Below are 13,935 nucleotides of genomic sequence, written 5' to 3'. Positions count from 1 at the left end.
ATTTGTTTATATGAATAACAATAAGGAACATGGTTGTTAGTAAAGCTGAACAAATGTCATCAATGTTAGATTGTTAAATAAAAATTCAACCTTATATTAAAATGAAAAGGGATCACGATATGATACTTAGAAAGTGATCAGTTTCTTATAGTAATTCTGTCGCCAAGCTTTGTTGATTTTACCTCCAGAATATCCCTGGAATTCTTTCACTTTTCACCTTCTTCACCGCTATACTCTAGATCAAACTGGCAGATAAATGGAGCAGCTTCTTATCTGATCACTGTGCTTCTACTTTTTTCTACTAGAACCTATTTTCCAGAGAGCATTTAGAAAGATCTTTTAAAAACATTTTATCACATTATGTCACCTTTTTGCTTAAAAAACCCTCAGGTTTTCTACTTCCAAAACACTGATCAACAGTAAATTTAGTGATCTAGCCCCTGCCTCTTTCCTCAGCCCCACTCTTTCTCTTACACAGATTACTCTAGACATGCTGGATTTCCGCCTTCTTACTAAGCTTGTTCCTCCTTAGAGTATCTGCATTTACTGGTCCTCTACTAATGCTTTGCTCTCAATTCCTTCTATTGCTGCCTTCTCATCTTTCAGTCTCAGGTCAAGTGTCATTTTAACAGAGATATCTTTCCTTGACCATCCTTGTTCTAAAATAACACCTCAATACCCTTTCCTGCTCCCAGACCCCCGTGAAACAGTGATTTTGTCCTTCTGCTTTAGTTCCCTGTTACCACTTAACACTACTTAAAATTGCCCTGTTTATTTACCAAATTACTTCTTTCTTTGTCTCTCCTCCTATGAATGTAAAAGCCTCAAGAGTTACATGTAGCAATTTAAATTAATTAAAAAAGGAATTCAGTTCCTCAGACCCACTAGCCACATGTAGCTAGTGGCTACTATGTTGGACAGAGCAGATGCAGAACATTTGCATAATCACAAAATATTTTACTGGAAACAATGAATGCCTCAAATAGCACTTGGCATATAGTGTGTATGAAACAAAAATTTATTAGATTAATTAATTGGCACATAGTATGTATGCAACACAAAAGATTGATTAATAAGTAGTTAAATTATAGAATTGTGTTCTATTTTGATTATCACATGTCAGAAAGGAACTAGAGATACAGGAGGGTAAAGAAACCAAATTCATATTTGTTTCCTAGTAGGTGGGACCAAATTTGTCGACAATCAGTGAGCCGTGGTAGTTGTAACAGCATAATGAACTTTTTGGAGGAGTGCTGGTAATTATTAGTCTATAAAAATTAGGCAAGAAAAGGTTAACATTTCCTTGTCTGTAGGGAAGAATATCTGACCATAAGTCTGCTAAATATTAAAACAGGATATTAAGAAAGACTATTGAGTTTTGAGTGATAAAAATTATCATGAACAAAAAAAGATCATCTGTCCAAAATGATGAAGAAGAGGCAGTTGGCTACACCAATAACATAGTATCAACCCTGTGATCAGGGCTAAGAAGGAGAAAATATTCCACTTGAAAACTTATGACCTAACTAGTTGATCTGGAAGATCAACAATTTTTATAATGATATGTTAATTGTATCGATCTGCACCTATACAAAAGTTACAACATCCTGGCCAAATAATCTCCAGTTTTGTGGTTTTGTTACTACAAGTAACTATGTTTAAGAACATTTATGTCTGCACCTAGTTTTCCGATGCAAATAACTGAGTAGTATAGTCCTGGCAAGCAATTAACTTACTTTGTTTCCCTGTCTGCAATTAATGAGAACTGACACTTTTAGAAATTCCAAATCTTAAAATGTGCCTATTTTTTCAAATTGGAAACTTAGCATTATTGATTTCAAATAACATTAAAGCTTCGTTTTACATTTATTTCATATAATCACAGGGTTGAATCTAAAGCTCAAAGGGACTTCAGAATTTATAAGGCCTAAGCACTTCAGTTTTTCAGATGAGGAAACCAGAACCTAAAGGAGTTGACTTGCCCAAGATCAAATAATAGTAGAAGAGGAATTATCTGTCTAGAATACACAAAAAAAACCAGTGGTTGAAAAAAAATCCATTGGAGGTGTATGATTATGTATTTGAAGACATTAAAGAATACTCTAATATGGTTTACTGGGTTTTTATAACTATGTAAAATACAAAATAATACTAGAGATTTTTTTTAGCCCAGCTATAGATATACATGTTATTTCAGGCCTCTTTGCATTTACCTATGATTTGCAGAGAAAAAATATTCAAGGTTTTTCATTTGTCAGATAACAAAAGAATTGTGAGAGCTACAAGAATACTAAAAGACATAGGTTCCAAAGTATTTCTTAGTATTATTACAGATGTTTCTAGAACACTCACAAAATGTAGGGCAGCAAGAAACATCACATGAACTAAAGTCATTCTTTAGGTAAAAGATACATAAAATACTTTGTAAAATGCTGCTCAGTTTTCATCAGTAAAGTCTACATAGCAGTAGTATTTCATAAGTGGTTTGCTAAAAGGCCTTATAGTGCATAAATTCATGATTTGCTTATATCTAGTCCATGGAGCTATATCATAATAGGTAATTTTGACAGAAAGTTAAGTAACAAATATTAATAGGTAAATAATTCATAATATAAGTATCAGTCATATAATCAGTCATAATAAATAATTCATAATATAAGTATCTCGTCAACTATTGACGAGAGATTAGTCTCTAGTTTAATTCTAGTTAACAACTTAGTTAACTAGCTAACAAGTTAACAACTTGGGTCTGTGTAGGAAAATTTATGTTACAAATTTCAGTTCTAATTCTAGCAATATCTTTGGTCCAAAGCAAGTCACTTTTATTTCTTCTCTTTTGTTTCCTTTACTATAAAATAGAAACTAATTTTAGTTCTTGATTCCAATATGGTTTAGATTAGAAAAACTTTTAAAATGAGCTCAATGCATACAGACCTTCAAATAAATTAAAAACCTACTGAACAACTTGTTTGATTTTGATCTCTGACAGAAGTGTTCTTTAGTGTTTTATTTTCCTCCTTTGTATTCATAAAAAGGGAATCTTTATAATTATGCCGACTTTTCTCCTTTGGTAGTAGTAAACCAATGCAGTATATGATTTTAAGAGACGAAACTTATTTAACTTAATAAAAGGGCTTTAAGAAGCCCATGGGGACTTCAAGTGATTTGAGCGACTTTTCTGATTGCATTAATCAATATATATTGAGTTTAATGTGTGTAAATCATGAGTAGAATAATTAGATTACACCAAATAAAGCAACTTGGAATATATAAATCCTATAAATGCATAATGATGAGATTTTGTTGTATCATCTGTTTTTATTCTTTCCTTTCCCTGAAGTTACCAAACCTGTAAAAGATCTATTTACAGAGACACATAATTTTACTTTATATTTTAAACTAGAAAAGTTAAAAATGTAGATGCAAACCAGTTTCTCAACTTTATTTTCAAAGATTATCCAATCTAGTGATTTTGGACTATTCTAAATAACACTCATGTTACTTTAGCCTAAATTATCTGGATAAATTGGAGAAATTTGGCCTTCCTCTTGCTAATTGGGATATGTTTAACCACATTCATAAAGGTGAAAGAAGTTAAACCATCACATTTTTTTCCAAGAATAAAATCTCATATTGCTTATTATTTCTTTTCACATTCCTTCCAAATTAAATAAATAAGTTTTCAACACAATCAAGAAAGATGGCATATTCCAGTCAGGCTTTAAGAGCCTTCTTTAGAAACACTATTTATTATTAAACAACATCTCTTGCTATTATACTACTAAATATTATGATCTATATCAGGGGACTTTCTTTAAGCAAGATACATTGTAAATCAAACAATATAACTTTGAAAATTGGTTACATTTCCACAAAGGAAAACTTCAAGATGAGTATATGCAGTATTTTAAAATGCATTTTGTTTTCACTAGAGCCATTTTCAGATGTGATTATGGTATATCTTCTAATAGCCAGTACTAGGTCCAGCAAGCATCTGGAATAAGAGACATCTAAGGAAATTCTAAGATTCTGCGGGAAGTAATATTAGTGATTCAATACAGAACATTCTTCCCAAGTCAGAAGAGCTGAGTGTTGGAGCACAGCACTATTAAAAGCCTTATCTTTCCACTGTGCAGGTGCAGGAATGCTAAAGCTACACTTCAGCCCAAATTCTAAATCAGAACTTGTCAACCCAAGCTATTTAAATTTCTACAGCATTGGATGAACTATTCTTTCTTTACTTCCTGTGTTTACAGTTTGGGACCTAGTCAAAACATATTGTATTCTACCCTGAGTAAATTAAGATCTAAGGCTGCAAATGTCCTACTATATATCCTGTGCTTTAGAAGGGCATTTAATAATCCTATTCTAATCCAGCCCTATGTTTCCTATGCAAAGACATTAGGAATCAATGTCGCTTACAGGTAAACCCAAATACTGGGCTATATCTCTAATTGGGTCTTGTAGATCGTTAAATCAATCTATTGGCCATAAGCCAAGTGTTTGAAGCCTTCTTTGTGGTCACCAAGAGGGATTACAAGGATTGGGTTCTGCTTATCCTTAATATCCTGTTCAGTAACAATGCCAGCACTACTATCAAAGTTTTTACAATCTAAATCCTTATTTACTATTATATCAATTATGGCATCCCTCTGATTCCTGTCCAAAGGGCTATTGCTGGTGCTGTATCCAAGGAAAGTTCTCCGGCCGAAAGTTGTATTAATTGATTTTAGGAGACTGACCCATGGAAACACAGTACCAGTGCACTGTCTGGGCTCATCAAATTTCCTCCTTTGGTTAATGCTACTGTCCCTGAGCACATCCATTCAGACCATATGGTTCTTATTCAGTCCTTGAATGGCTTATTCAGGCGAACATCCAATGGCTGTAATAGCGATGTCAGACCCCCCAGGACTCACGCAAAGATCAGTTTTTAATTTTTTGGCCATATTTCTTACTCCATCTGTTAAATGTGCATGGAACAGTTCCCATACTTACATGGAACATTTGTGGAACTGCGCCCCTGGGCAGGGATCCCATATCTTTTGCAGCCAGAGTTTGACGAGATCATCATGGATTCAATCCTTTGGATATGTCTATGCTATTGCTTAAGCAATATTTCTACCCCCTCCCTTTTTAAAAAAGATTTATTCAGAAAACTATGAGCAGCTTTGGTTTTATTCTGCTGGCTAGACCGTGTATAGGTTCTTTCTTGTTCCTTCTGGTGAGAGTAGTTTTGAAACTCAGAGTTAAGATCGTAGGTTGTGAATATTCCATCCATTTCTTGGAGACACACAAACTTGTGCTTATACTCTGCTGTTAGTTAAGGCAGTCTGGCAAAGAATTTTCTGCCACCATCATCTAAGGTTGGCAAATAATACTGAAAAGTATTGATGATACTCTAGTAATATGTTAGCACCTTCCCTCTGAGGAGGCCCACAAAAAGCTCACTGAAATATTATCTCATTCTGTCCTCATAATATCTCTATGAAATATATAGAAATTGGTTGTCTCTCATTTTAAAGTAGAGATTCTTTATTTTACCAATTGTCAGATAATAATATATGCTTAGCTCAACTTTCTACTCACATTGCTTTCTTATTGTGATTCCCGAAACAAGAAACTGTTTACAGGTAGAAAATGAAAAATCTATTTAGTATTAAAGGGTGAAATATATTGTTAAAACCTAGATTAGGCTTAGTGACCTACTTGATTCCTGTGACAATGAAAAATTGCTTTTTTACTTTGCAAACTTTGTCATGTGAAGATAAAGCAAAATTAACAATCAGTATAGAGAGGCAAAGATTTCAACTCTGAAATTAGAAAGACCTAAGCTGAAATGTCAGTTATGCCATGAAATTGCTGTGAAATCTGGGGCTAGTGTTATTTTTCTCTTCTGTAAATGGAGTTAAAACTGTACCTACCTCATTGTTTTTGTTAATATTAAACAGAATAATGATTGTAAAGTGCTTAGCAATATGTGCCAGGCATAGTGTAAATACTTTTATTTTGAGACAGAGTCTCACTCTGTTCCCAGGCTGGCGTGCAATGGCAAGATCTTGGCTCACTGCAACCTCCGCCTCCAAGCTTCAAGTGATTCTCCTGCTTCAGCCTCCCAAGTAGCTGGGACTACAGGCGCCTGCTATCATGCCCCGCTAATTTTTGTATTTTTATTAGAGACAGGGTTTCACTATGTTGGCCAGGCTGGTCTCAAACTCCTGCCCTGAGATGATCTGCCCAACTCGGCCTCCCAAAGTGCTGGGATTACAGGCATGAGCCACCGTGCCCTGCCATTAATACATCTTAAATAGTCATCATCTTTATAATTATTGTTACTGGGATGTCAATTATTTTTAGATAGCAAGTATACAGACTAACCATAGAAAGTTGACCAGATTAACTGAAAATTCCACTTTATCACTAGCTCTTTGCAGGGCTGTTTTGCTTTGGATCAAAATTCTGAGGTCTGGTTTACTTTCCAAATATTATAGCCCTAAGGGCAAAATCTGCATATGGCAACAGTAACTATGCTTCCTTCCTAAGAAGAAAAAAACTGACAAAAATTAACAACAAAAATTTATACAGGAGATAACATGTCAATATAGTTAGTAAAAGATAAAGAAGTGTTCAGCTCACATGTGTAGTTATTTGTTTTTTCTTAAAAATGTAGGTTGATGGCTGGGCATGGTGATTCACCCCTATAATTCCAGCTCTTTGGGAGGCTACTAAAAAATACAAAAAAATTAGCTGGGCATGGTGGCACATGCCTGCAGTCCCAGCTACTTGGAAGGCTGAGACAGGAGAATCACTTGAACCTGGCAGGTGGGGGTTGCAATGAGCTGAAATCGCACCACTGCACTCCAGCTTGGGTGACAGAGTGAGACTTTGTCTCAAAAAAAAAAAAAAAAAAAATGCCAGTTGATTTAGTTTTCTGAAAGCTTCTTCACAAGTTCAAAGTTAATGATAGGGTTATTCTGAGAGTCATCTAGTGCTCTATCCTTTTCCTTTCTAGGAGTCTGCATTTGTAGGTTTTTCATTTATTTATTCATTTGTTTTAAGACTTAGTCATTCCTAAAACTTTATCTATCTTCCAAGTCTCTGGAAAAACAACAAAGATTTATTTTGTAGATTAGCTTTAGATGGTGATATCTGATATATTGACATTATGATCGTACACTCTTATGTTGTGAATATAAGTGACCCCTTGACATATAAACTTTGCCATACTTATAAGGTTCTTAATAGTTTTTCATGGAGGTCATGGATTATGGAGGTATGTCAGAAGCTGGCAAAGGTCCAAAGACAGGATAAGGAGCAGGCAAGGGGCTTTTTAAGCCAGAGCATTTCCATTTTTTTCGAATGTATATATATATTAGAATTCTGTGGACTTCATTGAAAGAAAGGGTTTATGGATCGAAAAGTTAATCATTAACCTAGATGAAGAATGTGAATCTTTAAAAATAAAATATATTTTGCCCCATTTTATTCACTTTCTCTTGTCTGTGATCATTCTTATTTGTGCTTAGAAGTAATTATATTTCTCCTCTATTTGCTTATTTAAATTTGAATTTAATACTGTTGGTTTTAATATTGTCTGAGAGTATTTCTAAGTATCCCTCAAATTGTTCATAATTTCCAAGAAATATAACATCTATATCATATATGTGCATATATATGGTATAAGATATGACATTTGAAGGCCCTGCTATTAAGCACAAATTATTGGTATTAAATATGTATTTACAATATAATTTATTGGTGGAGCTGAGCTACATGTTCTCAGATAGCCACTACTAGTGGTTTACTGTGGACCATGAACTTGATCACAAGAATAATAAATCAATGGCAATAAAGAAACAGATTCTCCCTGTGACTTTCCCTCTTTATGGCTGTGTATTTCTTCTAAGTAGAGATTGAGACAAATTGACAAAAATTGACAATAATTATTGGTTCCAAAATAAATAGAGATTGTTGTTTCAAGAATGCAATTCCTAATATTTTCTATTGCTTTAGTGAAAAATAATAGAAGGAATTTTTGGTAGTGCATGAATTTCTCTGTATTTTTATTGGCTACTTATAAAATCTGAAAGAAAAAAAACCTAAATCCTTTTTAAATTACCCTCTCAACTCATATATTTAGCACAATTTACCAACATTTCCAAACTCAGCATGGAAAAGCCATCAACATGGCACTAGGTCATGGGTCCTGAATGAAGCCGTCAGCAAGGATTAATAAACTGTGACAGCTGCCCAAAAGCTTTCATTCTTTTTATTTAAACATCAGATTGCAAGCTGAAACTCAGTGTAATCCTTGTTGAAACTAGCCCAGCTAACATGGAAGAAGTCAGAACTGAGAACAAATGACAGTAATAGTTATTGCAAATTCAGTCAACAGAAATAAATTCTAGCATTTAAATTTACATAAATAGCAATTCCTAGAAAATGTTTTAAGAGTAGCACACAAACTATTACTATATGTTTCAACAACTGTTGTTGTTTTTCCATTTTTTAGAGTCAAGTTTACTCACTTTGTTGCATAGGATGGACTCGAAATTGTAGGCTTAAGTGATCTTCCCACCTGAGCCTTCCACTTAGCTGGGACTACAGTGGAAGTCCCAGGGGTGGGCCGCTGTGCCTACCATGTTTTAAAAAGTCTTAATAATTATATTTTTGAAAACTAGATTGATGAAAAGATTATTTTGCTCCAATTTCTATGTTCAATAAATTATTTAATTATTTTTCTACTAGTCCCTTCTCTCATACTGCAATCTAAAAGTGACTTTAGGCTGGGTATGGTGGCTCATGCCTATAGTCCCAGAATTTTGAGAGGCTGAGGTGGGCGGATCACTTGAGCCCAGGAGTTAGAGACCAGCCTGGGCAACATGGTGAAACTCTGTCTCTACCAAAAAATACAAAAATTAGCTGGGCATTGTGGCATGCATCTGCAGTCCCAGCTACTCAGGAGGCTGAGGTGGGAGGATTGCTTGAGCCCTGGAGGTGGTGGTTGCAGTGAGCCAAGATTATACCACTGCACCCCAGCCTGAGGAACAAAATGAGACCTTGTCTCAAAAAAAAAAGTGACTTTAGTAATACTATAGTTATAAAGTCTACTTCTGGGTCACCTAACTTTCCAGGGAATTATTCAGAAAAACTAGGCTATGTTATATCAGTAAACAGACTATATTACATAAGAAAAAGATTGCTGTTGCATTACTTTGGGTACAAATATAACATACATATACCAACAGAATGGCGAAAGTGACCTAAAAGATAGTTGTGAACTATAATTTCCTAAATAATACATGTTTGCAGATATTAAGATACGACAGTTAACCTATTGGTCTAGGAATGAATTATTTTTAAGTAGATTTTAAATGAATATATAAGATTTCCTAGAGGTTGAACATCAGCATCAGCAATTTATCAGTTTTGTATACATGTCAAACGGGTAGTAAATAATTGATCTTACCCCTTTTTCAATATTCCCAGTTTGACACAATGTCCCCTCAGCTGCTGGAATACTGTTGGTGACACAGCGGTTGCTTTTGCTGAGGCACCAGAGCTCTCTACACACTTCCTAGGAAAGAAGGCAAAAGCAAGTTGATCAGAAATAGAGTCATGTCCAATTCTTCCATAAAATACACTTAACAGTCACTCTGCATTACTTTCAAAAGAGACCCTGGGTCCCTTTTGCTGCTGAAGCATCAGAGATGAGGATTTTGGAGGAGGTTTTTATGGAAGGTAGGTTATCCATTTTGCAGTATCATTTAAATATCTGTCTTTATAATTCTTATTTTAGCAGATAAAGGGTATCTTAGCTTTTAATATTGGTTAGGATCTTTTCATAATAGTGTATAGAAATTTCATTAATATAGATAAGTAGGGAGAAAAAATGACTATATAGAAAGGAAATACACGTTTATTACACTCCAGAATATACAATAGTACAAACTTACCAATTACTAATAAAGTGATGCCAGGTAAATGACTTCTTAGATCTACCATAATATTCAAATAAAGACAATTTTAAAACAGAGAAATAGACCATGGGAATGGATAGGAATTTAATGTATGGATTTTTAAATTTTTGAAGTACATTTGGAAGTAATTTTTAATATTTATATATGCCTAAGCACAATCTAGCAATGTTATTTTCAGTTAATCAATGTAGCATACCTTCATGAAGAAGAAACTTGGTTTTGAACAAATGCTGCTGTTTATAGAATGTTTGGGTATGTTGTGTGGAGTTGTCTTGTCTCCCTTCTCACGATTTTCCATTATCCTACCTCAGCGTAGGAAAATTACAACATTTATTCTAATATTAGCAATATAAATACTTTTTTGTTAATACTATATTAACATATCAGATTTTAAAATAAGCTGTCCAATATTAATCCTAAAGTGTTTAAACAGCCCCCAAAAGCTTACTTTTGAAGAAAACACTCAAATTTTCAGTTTCCTTTTATATATGATCACCAACTAGCATCATTACCAATGTTATGTTTTTAATTTAAGCTAGAACAACCTAGTATAATATATATTTATAATAAAAATATGATTATCTGAAATGCAAAAGTAAACTAACACATGACATTAATCCTTTTGCTTTTATTCCTCAACTGATCTTTTAACTGTCAGAACATAATTTTAAGAACTCATGTTACAAATGCAATCAGAATGAAGGCAGTGAAATACTGATGTAACTAGTTAACTGGTCCTATAAGTGTCCCACAGAATATAACAAATTGAGGGGATCTCTTTGGGTTCCTCTTTAGGGTGCCTCCTACCAGACAGAGAGGAAACATAATGTCTATTAGGCTTTTTTTTTTTTTTAAGACAGAGTCTTGCTGTGTCACCTGGGCTGGAGTGCAGTGGCGTGAGCTCAGCTCACTGCAACCTTCACCTCCTGGGTTCAAGTGATTCTCCAGCTTAGCCTCACAAGTAGCTGGGACTAAAGGTACTAGCCACCACACCTGGCTAATTTTTGTATTTTTAGTAGAGATGGGGTTGCACTATGTTGGCTAGGCTGGTGTTGAACTCCTGACCTCGTGATCTGCCTGCCTTGGCCTCCCAAAGCACTGGGATTACAGGTGTGAGCCACCATGCCCAGGCCCTATTAGGCTTTTAAATACCTAAAAATGTTTAAATTCCATTTGGAGAACTAGTGACCTGGAGAGAGAAAAAACATTAGAAAAGAAAAGCATGGGGGAAGATCCAAGATGGCGGTTTAGGAGCAGCTCAGAATTGCAGCTCCCAGTGAAAGCACAGAGGGTGAGTGGATGCTGCATTTCCAGATGGATCTTTATTGCCCACAGACTGGGAGATTTCCAGGCGGAGGAGCCCCACGGGTCGCCAGCATGGCTATTTTGACCAGAACAGCTATTTTGCCGGCACCCCGGCACGGCGGTTCTCCATACAAAATACACTGGTCTGGTTTCCCTTTTAAGCTGTCGATTGAAGCTCCGGGAAGGCAGAGTGGCCCATTCATCTGATTAAACAGGGGACAGAAACAGGGAGCCAGGCCAGGAGATTCCCAGGCAGCACCATTGTTTCAGCCAGCGCAGTGGGTCACCGCACAGGAAATCACACAGATCCCAGTGCCTTTTCAGCAGGTGACTGGAACAACTGGGGGAGAGTCAACTGTCCAACTTAAAATAAAAAATGACTCTGAGGCAGGGAGCCAGGGTATCAGGCTCGGCAGGTCCCACACCCACAAAAAAAAAACCCAGCAATTGGAAACGCACTGGTTTGAGAGTTTCACGGCAAGCACAGCTGAACACAGGATGGTCCAGCACTGTGGGGGAGGGGCGTCCGCCATTACCGAGGCACTCCACCCCTACGGAGGTAGTCCGCAATTGCTGAGGCAGCCTGCCATTACCGAGGCAACCCCCCACTACAGAGAGAGTCTGCCATTACAGAGGTGGGCCACCATTGCCGAGGCAGTGCTAACCACACCCACATAAACAAGACTGCAGGGAAGTTCACACGGCAGCAGGGCAGAGCCCACAGCAGCTCAGCAAAGCCTCTGCAGGCAGACAGTGACTAGGCTGCCTCCTTGCAGGGCAGGGCAGCCCTGGAAAAAAAAGGCAGCAGCACAACGGAAACTCATAAATAAAGCCCTAACTCCCCAGGATACAGCACCTGGGGGAAAAAAAGGAGTTTATGAGTTCTGCTGCAGCAGACTTAAACATACCTACCAAGCAGCTCTGAACAACGGAGCTCACAGCTCAGTACTTGAGCTCCTATAAAGGACAGACTGTCTCCTCAAGCAGCTCCCTGACCCCTGTATATCCAAAGAGTCACCTGACAAAGGACTGATCAGACTGACATTTGGCAGGCATCATTTTGGGACAAAGATAGCACAAGAAGAAACTGGTAGCAACATTTACTGTTCTGCAGCTGCTGCAGTTGATCCCCAGGCAAGCACAGCCTGGAGTAGACCTCAGCAGTCCTACAGCAGAGGGGCCAGACTGTTAGAAGGAAAAATAACAAACAAATAACTTCATCATCAACTGGACATCCACTCAGACACCCAATCTGAAAATCAGCAACTACAAAGATGACAGGTGGATAAATCCACAAAGATGGAAAGAAACCAGCACAAAAAGGAGGAAAACACCTGAAACCAGAACACCTCTCCTCCTACAAGGGATCACAATTCCTCACCAGCAAGGGAACAAGGCTGGATGGAGAATGAGTGTGATGAAATGACAGAATCAGACTTCAGAAGGTGGGTAATGAGAAACTTCTGTGAGTTAAAATAACATGTTCTAACCCAACACTAAGAAACTAAGAATGTTGAAAAATGATTTGATGAAATGCTAACGAGAGTGGACAACTTAGAGGGAAATATAAGTGAATTGATGGAGCTGAAAAATACAACACAAGAACATTGCAAAGCATGCACAAGTTTCAATAGCCAAATTGACCAAGCAGAAGAAAGGATATCAGAGGTCAAGGATCAACTCAATGAAATAAAACGAGAAGGCAAGATTAGAGAAAAAAGCGTAAAAAGGATTGAACAAAGTCTCCAAGAAATATGGGACTATGTGAAAAGACCAAATCTATGTTTAATAGGTGTACCTGAATGTGACGAAGAGAATGAATCCAAGCTGGAAAATACTCTTCAGGATATTATCCAGGAACACTTCCCCAACCTAGCAAGGCAGCCCAATATTCAAGTCCAGGTATACAGGGATCACGACAAAGATATTCCTCAAGAAGAGCAACTCCAAGGCACAAAATCGTCAAATTCACGAGGGTTGAAATGACGGAGAAAATGCTAAGGGCAGTGAGACAGAAAGGTCGGGTTACCCACAAAGGGAAGCCCATCAGACTCACAGCAGATTTCTCAGCAGAAACCCTACAAGCCAGAAGAGAGTGGGGGCCAATAGTCAACATCCTTAAAGAAAAGAACTTTCAACCCAGAATTTCATCTCCAGCCAAACTGAGCTTCATAAGTGTAGAAAAAATAATATCCTTTGTGAACAAGCAAGTACTCAGAGATTTTTGTCACCAGCAGGCCTGCTTTACAAGAGCTCCTGAAAGAGGCACTACACATAGAAAGGAACAACCAGTACCAGCCACTCCAAAAATATACCAAATGGTAAAGAGCATCAACAAAATGAAGAATCTGCATCAACTAACGGGCAAAACAGTCAGCTAGCATCAAAAGGGCAGTATCAAATTCACACATAACAATATTAACCCTAAATGTAAATGGACTAAATGCCCCAATCAAAAGACACAGACTGGAAAATTGGATAAAAAGCCAAAACCCATTGGTGTGCTGTGTCTAGGAAACCCATCTCACATGCAATGATACATAAAGACTCAAAATAAAGGGATGGAGGAAGATTTATCAAGCAAATGGAGGGCAAAAAAAAGCAGGAGTTGCAATTCTCGTCTCTGATAAAATAGACTTTAAAGCAACAA

At 36.7% G+C, this 13,935-nt stretch overlaps 1 protein-coding gene across 4 annotated transcripts in view; it reads right to left on the bottom strand.

Moving 5' to 3' along the window:
- Positions 1–13,935, bottom strand: part of ADAMTS6 (ADAM metallopeptidase with thrombospondin type 1 motif 6) — a 334,404-nt gene that overhangs the window by 98,499 nt on the left and 221,970 nt on the right. For 3 of the 4 annotated variants that reach the window (XR_013532291.1, XM_078365433.1, XM_035292277.3), the window contains one exon: positions 9,470–9,577. Coding sequence is in view for 3 of the 4 variants with exons in the window: in XM_078365433.1 (XP_078221559.1) it covers positions 9,470–9,577 (108 nt within the window). In the remaining variant the exon portion in view is untranslated. The remainder of the gene's footprint in view (positions 1–9,469; positions 9,578–13,935) is intronic. The other variant, XM_078365434.1, reaches the window with a different exon arrangement.

Source organism: Callithrix jacchus, chromosome 2, assembly GCF_049354715.1.
Source record: "Callithrix jacchus isolate 240 chromosome 2, calJac240_pri, whole genome shotgun sequence".
In the NCBI taxonomy this organism is placed as follows: Eukaryota; Metazoa; Chordata; class Mammalia; order Primates; family Cebidae; genus Callithrix; species Callithrix jacchus.
The sequence above is the reverse complement of the archived record's forward strand: the minus strand, read 5'-3'. Positions and strand labels throughout refer to the sequence as shown.